Source organism: Symphalangus syndactylus, chromosome 17, assembly GCF_028878055.3.
Source record: "Symphalangus syndactylus isolate Jambi chromosome 17, NHGRI_mSymSyn1-v2.1_pri, whole genome shotgun sequence".
Lineage (NCBI taxonomy): Eukaryota > Metazoa > Chordata > Mammalia > Primates > Hylobatidae > Symphalangus > Symphalangus syndactylus.
The window spans coordinates 20,151,868-20,170,458 of record NC_072439.2 but is presented as its reverse complement, the minus strand read 5'-3'; the positions used below and the strand labels follow the sequence as shown (position 1 = coordinate 20,170,458).

At 55.5% G+C, this 18,591-nt stretch overlaps 2 protein-coding genes across 10 annotated transcripts; both read left to right on the top strand.

Moving 5' to 3' along the window:
* The first annotated feature begins 437 nt into the window (after positions 1 to 437).
* PRR19 (proline rich 19) lies at positions 438 to 4,317 on the top strand. 7 transcript variants are annotated; one of them, XM_063621049.1, is made up of 4 exons: positions 477 to 563; positions 2,222 to 2,248; positions 3,090 to 3,696; positions 3,782 to 4,317. In XM_063621049.1, exons 3-4 carry the CDS (start codon positions 3,096 to 3,098, stop codon positions 4,249 to 4,251), a joined length of 1,071 nt encoding a protein of 356 aa, XP_063477119.1. In that variant the 5' UTR covers positions 477 to 563; positions 2,222 to 2,248; positions 3,090 to 3,095; the 3' UTR covers positions 4,252 to 4,317. The 7 variants fall into 7 exon arrangements, with proteins under 7 accessions (XP_055106174.2, XP_055106173.1, XP_055106176.1 ...); XM_063621050.1 differs by lacking the exon at positions 477 to 563 and adding an exon at positions 631 to 1,071; XM_055250199.2 differs by lacking the exon at positions 2,222 to 2,248 and having other exon boundaries at positions 438 to 596.
* A 2,606-nt stretch (positions 4,318 to 6,923) lies between these two features.
* Positions 6,924 to 18,257, top strand: TMEM145 (transmembrane protein 145). 3 transcript variants are annotated; one of them, XM_055250337.2, is made up of 15 exons: positions 6,924 to 7,117; positions 7,881 to 7,955; positions 8,060 to 8,137; positions 8,222 to 8,308; positions 8,401 to 8,460; positions 8,602 to 8,686; positions 8,797 to 8,868; positions 8,981 to 9,049; positions 9,546 to 9,626; positions 9,727 to 9,805; positions 9,935 to 10,028; positions 10,764 to 10,936; positions 13,363 to 13,483; positions 16,787 to 16,993; positions 17,930 to 18,257. In XM_055250337.2, exons 1-15 carry the CDS (start codon positions 6,998 to 7,000, stop codon positions 18,008 to 18,010), a joined length of 1,482 nt encoding a protein of 493 aa, XP_055106312.2. In that variant the 5' UTR covers positions 6,924 to 6,997; the 3' UTR covers positions 18,011 to 18,257. The 3 variants fall into 3 exon arrangements, with proteins under 3 accessions (XP_055106312.2, XP_055106309.2, XP_055106310.2); XM_055250334.2 differs by having other exon boundaries at positions 8,401 to 8,502; positions 17,481 to 18,257; XM_055250335.2 differs by lacking the exon at positions 8,060 to 8,137 and having other exon boundaries at positions 6,936 to 7,117; positions 8,401 to 8,502; positions 17,481 to 18,257.
* The last annotated feature ends 334 nt before the right edge of the window (positions 18,258 to 18,591 follow it).

Below are 18,591 nucleotides of genomic sequence, written 5' to 3'. Positions count from 1 at the left end.
TATTTTCTGCAGTCAGGGTCTCCCCCTATGTTGTCCAGGGTGGTCTTGAACTCTTGGGCTCAAGCCATCCTCCTGCCTCTGCCTCCCAAGTAGCTGGGATTACAGACGTGAGCCACCACACCCGGCCAACTATATAAGTTTTCTAGGGATTATGTCTGTGGCTGCTTGGGGGACAGCTGTGCATGGGGGCTACCATGACCCTTCTTCCCCTTGGCACGCCTGGTCTCAACTAGCCCTCGAAAGACCGCCGATAGCTATCTGAACCAATCAGCATTCAGGAAGGGGGCGGACCTAGTGAACCTCACAGCCAATTGGTAGATGGGAGGTGCTAAGACCAAGAAAGGGAGATTTCTGAAATTGAGGCTGGGAGGGGGGGAGCTATAACCGGCGCTTCCCTGGCACGCGCCTCTAGGTTTCCGTCCTCTCAGAGCCACGAAGTCAAAGGGCATGGAAAGGGCACGCGCATGCGTGTGGGGGCGCCCGAGGCTCGGAACAGCGCCAGGTGGCTTCGAGAGCTGGGGTCACCGCGGAAAAGAAGCCATTGCGCCCCACAGCTACGTGAAGTGGGAAGGCCAGGGTTCCTTGGGGCGGGAGAGGTGCCCTTCCCCCACCCTGCTCCTACCAACCGTACCCCACTCCCTTCACTCTGCCCACCCTGCCCTACCGCGGCTGGCCACCATGCTTCCTCTCCTACCCTAGGCCCTTCCTTTGTGATCGCGCCCTGTCCCTGATCGCGCCTCTGTCTCCCTTTCTGTTCTCTCGAGGTTTTCTCAGGCTTTCCAGACTTCTCTTGCTGCTCTCCCTCTCCTGCTTCTCTTTCTCTACCATCTCTTTCCACTTTCTGCATTCTCCTGTACCTCGTCTACCCCTGGATTTCTCCGTCCGGAATCCCTTTCTGGTCCCCCAAATCCCTCCAATCTCATGACCCCTTCACCACCCTCCATCTTTTTTTTGTTGTTGTTATTGAGACAGAGCCTCCTTGTGTCCCCCAGGCTGGAGTGCAGTGGCGCGATCTCGGCTCACTCCGCCTTCCGATTTCAAGCGATTGTCCTGTCTCAGCCTCCTGAGTAGGTGAGATTACAGGCATTCACCACCACGCCGGCTAATTTTTGTATTTTTAGTAGAGGCGAGGTTTCACATGTTGGACAGGCTGATCTCGAACTTCTGACCTCAAATGATCCACCCATGTCGGCCTCCCAAAGTACTGGGACTACAGGCGTGAGCCACTGTGCCTGGCCCCCACCCTCCATCTTTTTTTTTTTTTTTTTTTTTTTTGAGACGTAGTCTTGCTCCGTCGCCCAGGCTGGAGTGTGCAGTGGCGCGATCTCGGCTGACTGCAAGCTCCGCCTCCTGGGTTCACGCCATTCTCCTGCCTCAGCCTCCCGAGTAGTTGGGACTACAGGCGCCCGCCACCGCGCCCGGCTAATTTTTGGTATTTTTAGTAGAGACGGGGTTTCACCGTGTTAGCCAGGATGGTCTCGATCTCCTGACCTGGTGATCTGCCCGCCTCGGCCTCCCAAAGTGCTGGGATTACAGGCGTGAGCCACTGCGCCCGGCTTACCCTCCATCTTTTAACTGTTTCCCCATGTCCCTATTCCTAATAGACTTTCTCTATTTCCTGGCTTATCTTCCCATTAGCTGTGACTCCTTCGACTTCATCTTACCCCTGTGATTGCTTATCTGACCAAACCTTTTCCAATCTCTCTCTGCTCACTTATTTTCTCTCATCTTCTCTCTCTCTTTTAAGAGACAAGGTCTCACTGTCTTGCCCAGGCTGGGGCACAGTGATGCAATCATAGCTCAGAGTAACCAACTCCTGGGCTCAAGTGATCCTCCCACCTCAGCTTCCCTAGCAGCTGGGACTACAGTTGTGGGCCACCGAATCCAGCTATTTTTTTTTTTTTTGAGACGGAGTCTCGCTCTGTTGCCCAGGTTGGAGTGCAGTGGTGCAATCTCGGCTCACTGTGACCTCCGTCTCCTAGGTTCAAGCAATTCTCCTGCCTCAGCCTCCGGAATAGCTGGGATTACAGGCGTGCACCATCACATGCAGCTAATTTTTGTATTTTTAGTAGAGACAGGGTTTCGGCATGTTGGCCAGGCTGGTCTCGAACTCCTGGCCTCAAGTGATCTGCTCACCTTGGCCTCCCAAAGTGCTGGGATTACAGGCACGAGCCACCGCACCTGGCATCGTCCAGCTAATTTTCATTTTTATTTTTTGTAGAGACGAGGGTCTCACTTTGCTGTTCACGTTGGTCTTGAATTCCTAGCCTCAAGCGATACTCCTGCCTCAGCCTCCCAAAGTGCTAGGATTACAGATTTGAGCCACCATGACTGGCCTCATCTGATCATTCTAAATAGTATTCCCACCTCACCCCAAAACATCTCCCTATTCACTTGTTTTTTTTGTTTTGTTTTGTTTTGTTTTTGAGATGGAGTCTCACTCTATTGCCCAGACTGAAGTGCAGTGGCACAATCTTGACTCACTGCAACCTCTGCCTTCTGTGTTCAAGCGATTCTCCTGCCTCAGCCTCCTGCCTCAGCCTCCTGAGTAGCTGGGCTTACAGGCGTGCACCACCACGCCCAGCTAATTTTATTTTTTTTTGAGATGGAGTCTTGCTCTGTCGCCCAGGCTGGAGTGCGATGGCATGATCTTAGCGCACTGCAACCTCCACCTCCTGGGTTCAAGTGATTCTCCTGCCTCAGCCTCCTAAGTAGCTGGTATTACAGGTACATGCCACCACGTCTGGCTAATTTTTGTATTTTTAGTAGAGACAGGGTTTCACTGTGTTGGCCAGGCTAGTCTCGAACTCCTGACCTCAAGTGATCCGCCTGCCTTGGCCTCCCAAAGTACTAGAATTATAGATGTGAGCCACTGTGCCTGGCCAATTTTTGTATTTTCAGTAAAGACAGGGTTTTGCCATGTTGGCTAGGCTGGTCTTGAACTCCTGGCCTAAAGTGATCCGCCCGCCTTGGCCTACCCCAGTGTTGATATTACAGGCATAAGCCACCGCGCCCAGCCCTCCTTATTCATTTTGCTACTCCTCTTGACTTATCTGCATGCTGATGGGCACCCTATCTTTATATTCCAGGACACCATGGATACCCGGGGACCAGTCTCCCAGCCTTTTCAGCAGCCTGAGAAACCTGGTCGTGTCCGTCGTCGGAAGACTAGGCGGGAACGTAACAAGGCCCTCGTGGGCAGCCGCCGGCCATTAGCCCATCAGGATCCTCCTGTGACCATTCAGGATCCACCTGTGGTCCCTACTGCCTCCAAGCTCGTGGTCATAACCCAGGGCCGGCTGAGCCGAGAGCACCGGGGTCTCTTCAACCACGAGGTGAAATCCCTAGATGTTGCAAGGCTGCTTAGCAGTGGGACCCTGGTGACAGGCAGCCACACACTCCCCGCCAAGCCCTCCCCAAGCCCAGGCAGGGCCCAGGAACCAGCCCCACAGTCCAGGGACAAAGAGAACCAGGTGCCTGGAGGTTCGGGCCCAGGCCCACCCAGTTCCCCAGAGTTGCCTCGTGTGGGGCAGCTGCTGGCAGAGCTGCAGTGTCAGCTGAGTTTGCCACAGGCCTTCCCCCGGAGGAACCTGATTCAGGATGCCAGGGATGCCATCGTGCGCACCTTGCAGGCCTGTCATGGTTGTGTGCCTGACCTTGCCCTGGTGCTTCGGGGCTGCCAGCCACCCTTGCCAGGTGAGCCTCCCTCCTGCCCCTGTACTCCCCATTCCTTTGTCGGCTCTAGCTCAGCTGGCCTCTATGCTTCCTTCCTCTGTGCCAGGGGCCAAGCCTGGGGTCTCTGAGCGAAAGATGACACCTTTCTGGATTAATAGCCCTGATCAAGTCCCAGAGGAGGGGAGGCAAAGGAAGCAACAAGGGACAAAGGAGTTCACCTTCCCCATGCCCTACACCTCCAGCATGCCCACTGTGCACAGGGGGAGTCTGGCACCGCCAAGAGGTCCCTGGCCACCACACTTTTCCTCACTGTCTTCGCCATCTGGAACAGCCTGGGGTCCCCCAACAGCGTTTGACTTGTTAAAAAGCATCTGGCTGGTAGCCACGCCACCCCCTCCTCGGCCCTGGGGGGTTGGCCTCCCTCAGCCCCTGCCTCAGCCTTCATCAACCCTGTTACCCCGAACCTCTGTCCTGGACTGCAGCCCCAGCTCCCCTTCCCCACTGCCCAGCCTCTCCTGGGTAGTGGCCCAGAGCAGTCCGGAAGCCTGGTCTTTTCCACCCATGAGACTGTACTGAGGAGGGGCTGAGGCTGGGGCTGAGGCTAGGGCTGGGGACAGATATCTTGTACTCCCAGTGACCTCAATAAAGTACTTTTCATGGTCCTCTTGATTTTCAGTGAGTTGCTGACTCAAAAGAGCAGCTTTTCTTAGCTCTGAGTTCTAGGTCCAAGATGGAGGGGAAGGTACTGTCACTTGTTACCTTCATAGGGCCTGAGGAGCCAGCATGGTGGGGAAAACTGGGACTTCAATTAGTCCAACACATATGCCCACTGTGGCTAACTGTATAGCTGACCCTGAGCTCTGGTAATGCTGGGGCCCCAGACTGAGTGAGACAAAGGCCTTGTCTTCATGAGGCTCCCAGTTCGGTGGTGGGCACACACAACCCCAGCTCCAATGGTTGTGTCTAGGAGAGCAAGAGAGGTGCAGGGGCTGGGGCAGTCCAAAGAGGGAGTGATGGCTGCCCTAGTGAGGAGGGAATTCTTCATAGAAGAGCTTTGTCTTTCTTTCTTTCTTTCTTTCTTTCTTTCTTTCTTTCTTTCTTTCTTTCTTTCTTTCTCTTTCTTTCTCTCTCTTTTTTCTTTCCTTCTTTCTCTCTCTTTTTTCTTTCCTTCTTTCTCTCTCTTTCTTTCCTTCTCTCTCTCTCTCTCTCCTTCTCTCTCTCTCTCTTTCTTTCTTTCCATTCTTTCTTTCTTTGGAGACAGAGTCTCGTTTTCTTGCCCAGGCTAGAGTGCAATGGCACAATCTTGGCTCACTGCAACCTCCGCCACCCAGGTTCAAGTGATTCTCCTGCCTCAGCCTCCCAAGGAGCTGGGATTACAGGTATGCGCCACCATACACGGGTAATTTTTGTATTTTAAGCAGAGATGGGTTTTCGCCATGTTGGCCAGGCTGATCTCGGACTCCTGGTCTCAAGTGATCCTCCTGCCTTGGCCTCCCAAAGAGCTGCAATTACAGGCATGAGCCACCATGCCCTGCCAACCCTGTATTTTTCAAGGTTGGTGGAAACTTGGTACTTGAGGAAAAGAACATTTCAGGCAAGGGGAACAGCATATGCAAGTCCTGGAGGAGGGTACATAGCAGGTACAGGGCCATTTTCACTCAGCAAATCCCTAGGCCACGCCAGGACCTAGAGTAAGCCACATCTGGGCCTGCCCTTGAGCACCTCCTAGTCTGTGAACACAGGGAACAGTGTATGTGCAGGCTTAGGGCAGGAGTGACAGATCAGGGCTGAATCTGGCCCACAGGCTTTTTTTAATTTCACCCACGATATGTTTTAAATGTTGGAATAAATTGCCTACTGTTACAAACCAGGCAGTTTGCTTTTTTTTTTTTTTTTTTTTAATTGCATTTCTGGCTTCTTTCAGAAAGAAAGAAAGAAAAAAGGACCTGGCAGCAGAATTACAATCCTTCCTGGCAACAACTGGCCAAGTAGCAGAGGCCCCCTCTTTGTGGGACCCACGCTCTCCATTAAAAATGTTTCACTTATATTTCCAGCTTGGCCCCTTCGCTTAGAAAATTTGTAAAAAATGGTATTTTGAGCAGCCCCCAGTTTTCTGCAGTGGAGAAGGATGAAGCTAGAAATGTTTGTTGGAGTCTGATCAGGAAAATCAAGGTGAAGGGCATGGCCTCTACTCTGAAAAGCCTTTCTAGGGCTTGCTGTTGTCCACTGGGAAACCACAGGGTTGATACCCGCGTAGAGGGGACTGGGCTAGGAGATCACAAGGCTGAATGACTTGGCCCAGGTCTCATGGTGGACAAGTGACAAAGTAGGGGCCAGGCTGGGATTTGAATGAACCCAAGCAAGTTATTTCAACTTGGATCTGAAACATGCTTTTGGCTATCTCACACTACCACCTCTGTCTCTCACAGCAACCCAGTTTCACAGCGTGGTAAGCAGTGACAGATCATGGTCAGGCAGAGGGGTACGGTGGTTATACTAAAGCCTCCACCACTACCATGTGGTGTAACAACTGGCTTGCCCTCTCTGTGCCTCCGTGGGCACTTCGCAGGGTGCATCAGATCTAGAACGCTGGCAACTCTGGAATGGACACAGCTGGGGATGGCTGCAATAGAGGTGGTGATGGGCAATCAAAGACTTGTTGGCCAGGCACGGTGGCTCACACCTGTAATCCTAGCACTCTGGGAGGCCGAGGTGAGCAGATCACTTTAGATTAGGAGTTCGAAACCAGCCTGGCCAACATGGTGAAACCCTGTCTCTACTAAAAGTACGAAAAAATCAGCCGGGCGTGGCGGTGGGCGCCTGTAATCCCGGCTACTCAGGAGGCTGAGGCAGGAGAATTGCTTGAACCTGAGAGGTGGAGGTTGCAGTGAGCTGAGGTCGCGCCACTGCACTCCAGTCTGGGTGATAGAGCGAGACTGTCTCAAAAAAAAAAAAAATTAGTTTGGGGACTACATTAAGGGGAGGCCAGGACAGAGCATGGGTCTGGGGATCCGAAGAACGCAGTCTGGAGGAGGCATGGCTTTGGAAGACTGAGTTCAGTTTAGGACACAGGAAACCATAGGTATCTACGGGACTCCAGGAGGGGAGGGCTGGGGCGGGGTGACAGAGGATGAACGTCCCCCTCCCACGCGGAGAAGATAGGAGTCAGGTTGGCCCCTCTTAGAGGAGGGGGCGGGGAGCGCAGCGCCCGGCGGCCCCTTTAATCGGGGGCGCGCGCTGGCCAGCCCGCGCGCTCTCGCCTCCGTCGCCGGGCCGGAGCGGGAGCCGGAGCCTGAGCGGAGCCGGGGCCGGAGCGGGCGGAATGGAGCCCCCGCGCGCGCCCGCGCTGCGCCGCCTGCTGCCGCCGCTGCTACTGCTGCTGCTGTCACTGCCCCCCCGCGCCCGGACCAAGTACGTGAGGGGCAACCTCAGCTCCAAGGAGGTGAGCATGCCGAGCCCTCCTCTGCCGCCGCTGGCCCCAGGGGGACGCAAGGGAGGCGAGGGGAGCGGGTACCGCCCCGCCCCCTGCCACCTCTCCTGGAAGACTCCAGGAGCCTTGAGGGAATGGGGCCGAGGGCGATGGGGGACTGGGCCAGAGTCGAGGCTAAAGGGAGCCGTAGGGTCGCGGCCAGACCTGGGGGTTGTAGGAGGGACGTTGAGGTCAGAGCTGAGCGGGGAGGGGGAGCGGGTTGGGAGAGTCAGAGTTTGGGAAGGGGGGTGGTGCAGAGGTGGTGCTGAAGGGACAGCACTTTTCACTCAGCAGAGAGCCCCGAGCTCACCGCCACACTCCCGCTCAGGACCGGGAGGGGGCCGTTTGGAAGATTCCCCCGCGCGGGATGGTCTTTGGGAGCACGGGGTGGGGTGCAGGGGAGTGTGGATATTGGGGGAACGGGGTTAGATATTGGCCAGGACACGAGGTGGCCAGGATGAGCATCTGGCCCCTAAGGTCTTTCTGGGGGATCCCGGGAAATGCAGGGAGGAGTGTTTGAAAGGAAACTTGGGGGGCAATGGAGGGAGAAAATAAGGGCGGCAGGAATCCTGGACCCACAGTGATGGGATCAGGAAAGGAGTTTGGAGATGACCTGGTCTCCTTCTAGTACTTGGGAAGCCAGGTCCCTGGGGGGTAGGGAAGAAAAGTTGGGGGTCTATGGAGTAAAGAGTTCTTGAAGGACTCAGCAGAGGGTCAGACTGGGCCCCTTTTTCAGGACTGGGTGTTCCTGACAAGATTTTGTTTCCTCTCGGATTACGGCCGACTGGACTTCCGTTTCCGCTACCCTGAGGTGAGTCTCCCCCGACACTCGCCATGCTGAGGCTGGGTACTTCCCTTGGCCTCCAAAGGCACAGGCTGCCCCAGCTCCCGGCCCCCAACATCTCTGGTCTGCAGGCCAAGTGCTGTCAGAACATCCTCCTCTATTTTGACGACCCATCCCAGTGGCCAGCCGTGTACAAGGCAGGGGACAAGGTGAGGGCTGTGAAGAGGGCATAGGGGGAGACGGGAGAAGGTCGTTGCTGGCCGGGGGAGTGACCCTGTCCCTGCCTTCCCCAGGACTGCCTGGCCAAGGAGTCAGTGATCCGGCCGGAGAACAACCAGGTCATCAACCTCACCACCCAGTATGCCTGGTCCGGCTGTCAGGTGCAGGCTCAGCCTGGGGGAGTGGGCAGGTGCTGAAGGATGAGGCCTTCGGGGCATCAAGGACAGGCTTCAGCCTTCTTGTTTGTCCCCAGGTGGTATCAGAGGAGGGAACCCGCTACCTGAGCTGCTCCAGTGGCCGGAGCTTCCGCTCAGTGCGTGAAAGGTGGTGGTATATTGCGCTCAGCAAGTGTGGGGTAAGGGGCTGGGGTGGCCACCTGGACCACCTTCTCTTTGTCTTCCTGCCAACCCCCAACTTGCCCAGGGCCCCCCTTAGGCCTCCCTACTCCCCACAGGGTGATGGATTGCAGCTGGAGTATGAGATGGTCCTCACCAATGGCAAGTCCTTCTGGACACGACACTTCTCCGCTGATGAGTTTGGTGAGCACGTGGGGACCCAGAAACCAGGCTCTCTGTGGGACACCAGAGCTGGGTGCCCACTGAGGGGACATCCACCTGAATGAACCTTACTCCTCCTACCAAATCGGCAGGGATCCTGGAGACAGATGTGACCTTCCTCCTCATCTTCATCCTCATCTTCTTCCTCTCTTGTTACTTTGGATGTGAGTCTGGCACCTGGGGTGTGGGGGAGGAGAGAGGAGGGAGCAGGGTTGGGGGAGGTGAGCTGCTCTCCCTTTCCGCCTGTGGACAGCCTTTCCCTACCTTGCTTCCTAGATTTGCTGAAAGGTCGTCAGTTGCTGCACACAACTTATAAAATGTTCATGGCCGCAGCAGGAGTAGAGGGTGAGGTTCCATGTCCCAACTTTTGTGTTCTGAAAGAGAAGGCACTTGGGGCCAGACACCTGGGCCTAAGAGGAATGCTTGGGGGCCTGGACTCCTGGGTCCTGGGGGAGGAGGGGCTGGGGGCCTGGTCTCCTGGGTCCAAGGGAGAAGGGGCTGGGGGCCTGGACTCCTGGGTCTGAGTGAGGAGGGGGTGGAGGCCTGAGCCCCTGGGTCTGAAGGGAGGAGGGGGTGGGGGCCTGGACCCCTGGGTCTGAGGTGGGGGAGGGCCTGGACCCCTGGGTCTGAGTGGGGAGGGGGTGGGGACCTGGACCCCTGGGTCCTTGGGGAGCAGGGTTGGGGGCTGGACTCCAGATTCTCCTAGCAGGTGAGTCGGGGTAGAAGGTCTGGAGTCCTGAGGGAGGAGGTGGGGTTCAGACCGCCTGGATGGTAATGCTAGAGGACAGTGATGCCCCAGAGCTGCTTTCTATCCTTTCTTCTCTGCCCATCCTCCCCCCAGTCCTGAGCCTCCTGTTTTTCTGCATCTACTGGGGTCAATATGCCACCGATGGCATTGGCAACGAGAGTGTGAAGATCTTGGGTGAGAATGAAGCCGGGTGGGGAGAGGGTGGAGCCCAGGGCTCAGGTTGGGCATCGGGTCTGAGCCTGGCTCTGAGCCGCCCCCTCCTCCCTTCTCCCAGCCAAGCTGCTCTTCTCCTCCAGCTTCCTCATCTTCCTGCTGATGCTCATCCTCCTGGGGAAGGGATTCACGGTGACACGGTGCCCGGGCAGGGCGTGCTCGTGGGGCGGCTGGTGGGGGAGCAGGGCAGGGGCAGGGTTGGGGGGCTTGGTGCATCCTCCTCCCTGACGGCCCCCACCCTCCTGTCTCCCCTCATGGCCTGCCGCCAGGGGCCGCATCAGCCACGCGGGCTCCGTGAAGTTGTCTGTCTACATGACCCTGTACACGCTCACCCATGTGGTGCTGCTCATCTACGAGGCGGAAGTGAGTCCCACTGGCCCCTGGCCGGGCCCCGCCTTCCGCTGCTTTTGGCACTGCCTCCCCCTTGACCTGTCTGCTCGCCCTTGCCCACATCGTGCTCCTGCTGGCTCGCTCTCTCTCCCACTCTTCGATTTTCTGCTTTCCCATCTGTCTAAGTGATTCCTCCTCTTCACCATCCCGCAGCAGCTTTCTTCTCCCTCTGTCTCTCACTGTCTGTCACATTTGTGCTCAATATCGTGACTAAGAGTTCAGGGGTCACACAGACCTGGATTCCACACCAGCTCTTCCACTTCCTAGCTGCCTGACCTTGGGTGATGACCCCTGTCTCTGGGCCCATTTTCTTCTTGGAAAATTGGGAGGATCTTACCTACCCCATGGATCCCCTCTAAGGCTTTCTATCGTCTGTATGGCTTTGGCCAAAGGCCTTCCCTCTTAGCCTTAGTTTCCTCTTCTGTGAAATGGAGCAGTAATAAGACCTACCTCACTGAGTAGATGCTGATGGAAAAACACATGGGAGGTGTTTAGCCCTGTGTTGAGCACACAGTAACTGATTTATTCTCTTCCTGTCTTTTTCACCCTCTCTGTCTACCTCAATATGCTTCCGTCTGCATGCCTGGCTCTCCTGTTGCTTGCATTCTGACCGAGTACCTCTGTTCCCAAGTGCCCAGGGGTGGGGTCCGGGGACCCTAATAGAGGGGAGGAGGCCAGGCTGTGATGGACCCTCTCCTGCGGGTCTAGTTCTTTGACCCAGGCCAGGTACTGTACACGTATGAGTCGCTGGCCGGCTACGGGCTCATTGGACTGCAGGTGGCGGCCTACGTGTGGTTCTGCTATGCTGTGCTTGTCTCACTGCGACACTTTCCCGAGAAGCAGCCTTTTTATGTGCCCTTCTTTGCTGCCTATACCCTCTGGTGAGAATTGGTGGGCCCCAGCCTGTCCCTGCCTCCCTCTCGGGGCTCCCCAGAAGTGGTTGCCCCCCATCTCAGACCCTCCATAGTGAGGAAGATGGGCTTTTCACTCAGGCAGCTGTCACCCAAAATCTGCCACTTACTCACTTTGTGAAAAATTACTTTCACAAGAAGTGCATCACATTTACCCATAAAACAACAGGATCTCGCTGGGCGCGGTGGCTCACGCCTGTAATCCCAGCACTTTGGGAGGCCGAGGTGGGCGGATCACAAAGTCAGGAGATGGAGACCATCCTGGCTAACACGGTGAAACCCCATCTCTACTAAAAATACAAAAAAATTAGCCAGCCATGGCAGCATGCGCCTGTAGTCCCAGCTGCTGGGGAGGCCGAGGCAGGAGAATGGCGTGAACCCAGGAGGCGGAGCTTGCAGTGAGCCGAGATCGCGCCACTGCACTCCAGCCTGGGCTACAGAGCGAGAGTCTGTCTCAAAAAAAAAAAAAAACAACAACAAAGAAAACAAAAAAACGATCTCCTCAGGCTGGGCGTGGTGGTTCATGCCTGTAATCCCAGCACTTTGGGAGGCCGAGGCAGGTGGATCACCTGAGATCAGGAGTTTGAGACCAACATGATCAACATGGTGAAACCCTATCTGTACCAAAAAATAAAAAAATTAGCTGGGCATGCTGGTGGGCACCTGTAATCCCAGCTACTCAGGAGGCTGAGGCAGGAGAATTGCTTGAACCTGGGAGGCAGAGGTTGCAGTGAGCCGAGATCACGTCATTGCATTCCAGCCTGGGCAACACAGCACGACTCCATCTTCAAAAAAAAAAAAAAAAAGGATCTACTCAAAGGGATATCTTGAGCAAGCATAGGCCACTATATGAGGGCCGAGTGTCTGGCACATAGTAAATGTTCGGTAAAAACTATTGTAGGCTGGGTGCGGTGGGTGGCTCATGCCTGTACTCCCAGAACTTTGGGAGGCCAAGATGGGTGGATCATTTGAGGTCAGGAGTTCAAGACCAGCCTGGCCAACATGGTAAAACCCCATCTTTACTAAAAATACAAAAAAATTAGCCAGGCATGGTGGTGCACGCCTGTACTGCCAGTTACTCGGGAAGCTGAAGCAGGAGAATCGCTTGAACCTGGGAGACCAAGGTTGCAGTGAGTTGAGATCGTGCCCCTGTACTCTAGCCTAGGCAACAGAGTGAGACTCCATCTCAAAAACAAACAAAAAACAACAACAACAAACAAAACAAAAAAACACCCAAAACTATTGTAATTATTATTGTTCACCATAACATAGCAAAAAGGTCGGCAGATTCTGAGCCAGACTATCCAGGTTCAGATCCCAGCTCTAAAGCTTATAGATGATGTGACCTCAGAGAAGCCCATTAACTTCTCTCTGCCTCAGTTTCCTCACCTTTTAATGGGGATGGAAATTTTATCTGCCTCATAGAGTCACTGTGAGAGTTAAATGAGTTTATATACGTCAAATGCTAAGAAACAGGCCTGGCATGCAATAAGTCCTTACTTCTTATTATCATTGGTTCATTCATTCGTTAAATATCTATTTTTTTTTTTGAGACGGAGTCTTGCTCTGTCGCCCAGGCTGGAGTGCAGTGGCACGATCTCAGCTCACTGCAACCTCCGCCTCCTGAGTTCAAGCGATTCTTCTGCCTCAGCCTCTGAAGTAGCTGGGACTACAGGCGCATGCCCCCATGCCCAGCTAATTTATGTATTTTTAGTAGAGATGTGGTTTCCGACATATTGGCCAGGCTGGTCTGGAACTCCTGACCTCAGGTGATCCGCCTGCCTTGGCCTCCCAAAGTGCTAGGATTACAGGCATGAGCCACTGTGCCCAGCCTGATTTCTTTTTTTTTTTTTTTTGAGATGGAGTTTCGCTCTTGTTGCCCAGGCTGGAGTGCAGTGGTATAATCTCCGCTCACTGCGGCCTCCGCCTCCCGGGTTCAAGTGATTCCCCTGCTTCAGCCTCCCAAATAGCTGGGATTACAGGTGCATGCCACCACACCCAGCTAATTTTGTATTTTTAGTAGAGACGGGGTTTCGCCATGTTGGTCAGGCTGGTCTCGAACTCCCAACGTCAGGTGATCTGCCTGCCTTGGCCTCCCAAAGTGCTGGGATTGTAGGCGTGAGCCACCATGCCCGGCCTATCTATTGATTTCTTATCAGATGCCAGGATTTGGGGTGGTGTGGAACTGAGTTAAATTGAACCTTGTTCTTGCCCCTCAGAATTTCCCAGTCCAGTCCTGCCCCATTTCAGTCTCTGGCTTCTGAAGGTCACACTGGCTTCCCTCCAGTTTGGGACCTGCCTGGGGTCTGTGTGTGTACATGGCAGGGGAGGTGGGACTATAGGGTGGGGTGGAGGACAGGAGCAGTGTCTCTACTGACCCAATACTTCCCCTTCAGGTTCTTTGCGGTTCCTGTCATGGCCCTGATTGCCAATTTCGGCATCCCCAAGTGGGCCCGGGAGAAGATTGTCAATGGCATCCAGCTGGGGATCCACTTGTACGCCCATGGCGTGTTCCTGGTGAGGATGGGCATATGTCGGGGGTGGAGGGGAGGACCTGAGGGCAGAAGATGCATGAGGCTCCTACACCTGATCTGCTGGACCTCCTGTTCTGAGGTCTTGATCCATTTTCCTTTTAGTCATTCTCCCTTTATTGAGAGCCTGCTTGGTTCCTGCAGGCTCCTCTACTGTGCTCCTCAGAGTCCATTTTCTTCTGTTTTTTTTTTTTTTTTTTTTTGAGACAGAGTCTCACTCTGTCTCCCAGACTGGAGTGCAATGGCTTGATCTCGGCTCCCTGCAACCTCCGCCTCTCAGGTTCAAATGATTCTTCTGCCTCAGCCTCCCAAGTAGCTGGGATTACAGGTGCCCACTACCACGTGCAGCTAATTTTTTGTATTTTTAGTAGAGACGGGGTTTTACCATGTTGGTCAGGTTAGTGTTGAACTCCTGACCTCAGGTGATCCACCCGTCTCAGCCTCCGAAAGTGCTGGGATTACAGGCATGAGCCACCTTGCCAGGCCCATGTCCATTTTCTTCCGTTCCTTTCTCCCACTTTGTGTCCTGGCCTCTTTCCTCAACCCCCGTCCTCTCTTTTTGCCCTCCCTTCCCATTTCCATTCCTGACCCTGTGTCCCCAGATTCTTCCATTTCTCTTCTGTATCCCCACTGCCTTCCCCACCCTCCTTGATCTCTCCACTCTCCCCCTGCCCCTGCCCACATTCTGCCATCACAGGCCACTGTTCAGGAAGAAGCAGCTGGGGTGGCACAGGGTGAAGCTTTTGGGCTCCTGGGTCGGCATCAGGAGGGTACAGCACCACATCTTTTTTTTTTTTTTTTTTGAGACGGAGTCTCGCTCTGTCACTAGGCTGGAGTGCAGGGGCGTGATCTTGGCTCACTGCAACCTCCACCTCCCAGGTTCCTCTCCTGCCTCAGCCTCCGGAGTAGCTGGGACTACAGGAGCACGCCACCATGCCTGGCTAAGTTTTTTTTTTTTTTTTGAGACGGAGTCTTGCTCTGTCACCCAGGATGGAGTGCAGTGGCACGATCTTGGCTCACTGCAACCTCCGCCTCCCGGGTTCATGCCATTCTCCTGCCTCAGCCTCCCTAGTAGCTGGGACTACAGGTGGCCGCCACCACGCCTAGCAAACTTTTTGTATTTTTAGTAGAGACGGGGTTTCACCATGTTAGCCAGGATGGTCTCGATCTCCTGACCTCGTGATCCGCCCGCCTCAGCCTCCAAAAGTGTTGGGATTACAGGCATGAGCCACCGCGCCTGGCCCCGACCACGTCTATTCTTTGCCCTGGTTCACATCCTATCTGACATTCTTGGCGACAGTTCTAATATTCATTAATTTATTCATCAATTGTTCACTGGGCACCTGTCTTGAACCAGTCTGTTTCATTCTAGGAACATCCATATGCATTTATTCCTGCCCTCTTGTTTAATTGGCAGAGCAGCTCCAGGAGAGGGTGGATAATTGACATTGTTCCCATTACATAGAGCGGGGAAGCTAAGGCCCAGAGAGGAAAAGTGACGTGCTAGGGCTCCGTGGCCTTTGGCGGCAGGCAAATACTTTGAACCCTATCCTTCTCCAGCAGACCATAAGGTCTGAAATGAAGGGGAACCAGAAAGGGAAACAGGCATGACCCAGTGTCCCAGCTTCTGACTGGGACAGGTGGGGCTATAGGGTGGGGTGGAGGACAGGAGCAGTGTCTCTACTGACCCAATAGAGATAATAGAATATTTTCATAATACAGAAAGTTCAACTGGACAGCAACTAATAGACTCTAAAATGTCTCGGTGAGGCAGGAACCAGACTCTTCTGTTCCCTACTGAGGGAACCTTGTGTAGGGAGTGGGCCTAGCCACCGAGGGAGGGGACAGGTCCCCATCCTTTGCCGCAGAGCCTGACTTAGGTACAGACTCGCTCACCTTCGCAGGCCAGTCCATCCTGAAGCTCTGCAGGAAATCAGAAAGGGACAGAAAGAGGAGAAATGCTGAGAACCCATCATGTGCGGGGCTCTGCACCAGTGGTTTTCATTTCCACCCTCTCATCTTTCCAAGTAGGCGCTACAATCCCTTTTCCCCACAGCGAGGCTCAGGGAGTTTAATCAACATGCCCCAGATCCCATACTCAGTGAGCTACAGATCCCAGAGGTGGGATACAGGTTCAGAATGGCAAGCGCAGCGCCCTTCCTGCTGTATCTCAGCCAGCTTCCTTCCTAAGGATGCTCGCGTTAGCTCAGCACAGCTCCACCTGGGTATCCCAATGCTCATTGCTTTCAGCTCCTTGTTCATTTTTTTCAGTACAACCTTAGAGGAGCTGTGTTAGGCTTCCGTAAATATGGCGATGGAGTCACACCCAGTCCCTGCCTTCACAGCCTATCAGACTAACTGGTACCAGACATCCCTACATTCCATCAATATTTATTTATTTATTTATTTTAATTTTTTTTTTCGAGACGGAATCTTGCTCTGTCGCCCAGGCTGGAGTGCAGTGGCATGATCTCGGCTCACTGCAACCTCTGCCTCCTGGGTTCAAGCAATTCTCCTGCTTTAGCCTCCCAAGTAGCTGGGATTACAGGCGCACCACCACACCTGGCTAATTTTTGTATTTTTAGTAGAGACGGAGTTTCACCATGTTGGCCATGCTGGTCTCAAACTCCTGACCTCAGGTGATCCGCCCGCCTCGGCCTCCCCAAGTGCTGGGATTACAGGCGTGAGCCATGGCGCCCGACCCACCAATATTTATTGAAGGCTTATATGCGCCAGGCATGGTTCTAGAAGGTACTAGGGACGCAGTAGGGAACAGAAGAGTCTGGTTCCTGCCTCACCGAGACATTTTAGAGTCTATTAGTTGCCGTCCAATTGAACTTTCTGTATTCATGAAAATATTCTATTATCTGCACTTTCCAATATGGGAGCTACTAACCACATGTGGCTGTTGAGCACTTGAATGTGGGTAGTGCATAGCGAGTGTGTAGTGAGGAGTGTGACTGACCAAAATTTAAATTTTATTTTGATTAAATTTAAGTTACATGCAGCCAGTGGCTATCATACAGTGCAGGACGCTGACCCTAACCAATCAGTGACAGCTCAGTGATCAGGGCTCTGATGGAGGAAGCACAGGCTGAGTTGTGTTGAAGGGAAAAGGTGAGGGTCCAGGGCATTTCGAGAGCCCACAGGGGGCGCCTAATCCAGTGTGAATGGCTTCAGGGAAGTGTGGGGGATGACAAGTGAAAGGGAATCCTTCGGACCCCGAGTTTATGGGGACAGCCTTCGGCCTGACAGTGCCTCTCACACCTGCTCCTGGCCCTGGCCTCAGATCATGACCCGCCCATCAGCGGCCAACAAGAACTTCCCGTACCACGTGCGCACGTCGCAGATCGCATCAGCCGGAGTCCCTGGACCCGGAGGGAGCCAATCCGCTGACAAGGCCTTCCCGCAGCACGTCTATGGGAACGTGACGTTTATCAGCGACTCGGTGCCCAACTTCACGGAGCTCTTCTCCATCCCCCCGCCCGCCACCTCCGTAAGCCCCGCGGCCCCAGCGCCCGAGGAGCTGCTGGCGCCGCCCCTGGAGTACCTGACCCCGCTCCCGGCCCCGCCGCCGCCCCCAGCGCCCGGGCGCCTGAGCCCTCCCCCTGCCTTTCGCACTCCCCGCGTCCCAACACCGCGCCGCGACCGTCCCCTGGCGCCCGCGCCCACCCTGCCTGACTGGGTCCTCGCGCTGTTGCGCATACCCCCGCAGACTCCCTGCGCCTTGCCCCCACCGCCCGCCTTCCGCGGCTCTCCCCCAGCTCCCCGGCCGCCGCCGGAGTTCGCCCCGCGCGCCCCAACGCCGCCCTTCGAGTACCTGGCCCCGCTGCCCAGGCGCCCCGCCACCCAGTCCTTCCCTGACTGACACGTGCGTCCACACCTGGGGTGGAAGGGTTCTCCGGGGGAGGGGGACGGGCCTTCGGGGCCGCATCTGCCCCCCGAGGGTCCTGGACGGCCTCTGACCCTGACCCCCCTCCCAGGCCGGGAAGCAGGTGGAGGAGACAGCGGTGGCGGCGGCGGTGGCCCCGAGGGGCCGCGTGGTGACCATGGCCGAGCCGGGCGCAGCCTCCCCCCAACTTCCCGCTCGGTTCCCCAAGGCGGCCGACCCGGGCTGGGACGGCCCGATGCCGCCCTACCAGCCGCTCGTGCCCCAGACGGCGGCGCCGCACACCGGCTTCACCGAATACTTCAGCATGCACACGGCCGGGGGCACCGCACCCCCGGTCTGAGCACCCCTGCCCCCTGGGCCATGACCGGGCCCCGGCCGGGCTCCGGACCCCTGCTTTATTCCGGCCCGAGAGCTCGGCCATCCCGGGCCTTCCCGACCCTTCCCACCCCGCGCGCCCAGGTTGGGTACGCTGCGTCCCGCCCCCCTCCCCTCTGTGCCAAACGGTCCCGCGGGAGCCGCTCTCCCCGTCCCCTCCCTCAGCCCCTGCCCCGAGCGGCGCCGGATTCTGGGCTCCCGCTGTTCCGTGATCTCCGGCCCCCGGGCCCCCTTCGAGACCTCTGACCCCGCTGGACTCCGGAACACCCGTGGTGACCGCCGGGACCCTGCCTGTGACTCTCCAGGACTCTGCGACCCCGGGATGGATATTGCGATGCTGGTCTCGACCCTGAAACCCTCCCTCGGATCTGTGACCTCGGACCCGTGCTCCGTCTGCCCCATCTCCATTCCGGGGGCCTTCCCTCGGGTCCCTGGCAGAAAGACATTTTCCCCCTTCTTGCCAAAATAAAAAAGGATTCGTTTTTATCTATAACATGGCTTCTTTTGCATCTTGACGGTGTTCAGCGGCGGGGCTGAGCCAGAACTATGTCAGGCTTGGGACCTCAGTGTGTCCATCTGTGAAATGGGAATTTGGAACCGGAGGCAGGGGCCTGTATAACCTGATCTTTATGTTGCCCCAGAATGTGGGAACATTGAAGATGTTCAAACATCTAGCAGTGTCTTGCACCGCTCCTTTATTTTTGCCTTCCTTTCCTCACTCAGAGGTAGAGGCGCCCTCCAGTGGCCCATGCTTTGCTGAACCACAGGCACCCAGAGTTTGGGTTATGATCTTAGCACTGCGCATATGTAATTTTCTCTCCTTCCAG

What these genes read in the sequence shown, in the direction of transcription:
- PRR19 (XM_055250199.2), top strand. Translation starts at nt 465, where the DNA reads ATGCGTGTGGGGGCGCCCGAGGCTCGGAACAGCGCCAGGTGGCTTCGA. An exon ending in GGTTCCTTGGGGCGGGAGAG is followed by an intron (nt 597 to 3,089) that starts GTGCCCTTCCCC and finishes TTTATATTCCAG; the next exon opens with GACACCATGGATACCCGGGG. An exon ending in CTGCCAGCCACCCTTGCCAG is followed by an intron (nt 3,697 to 3,781) that starts GTGAGCCTCCCT and finishes CCTCTGTGCCAG; the next exon opens with GGGCCAAGCCTGGGGTCTCT.
- TMEM145 (XM_055250334.2), top strand. Translation starts at nt 6,998, where the DNA reads ATGGAGCCCCCGCGCGCGCCCGCGCTGCGCCGCCTGCTGCCGCCGCTG. An exon ending in CTTCTCCGCTGATGAGTTTG is followed by an intron (nt 8,687 to 8,796) that starts GTGAGCACGTGG and finishes CCAAATCGGCAG; the next exon opens with GGATCCTGGAGACAGATGTG. An exon ending in ACGCCCATGGCGTGTTCCTG is followed by an intron (nt 13,484 to 16,786) that starts GTGAGGATGGGC and finishes CCCTGGCCTCAG; the next exon opens with ATCATGACCCGCCCATCAGC.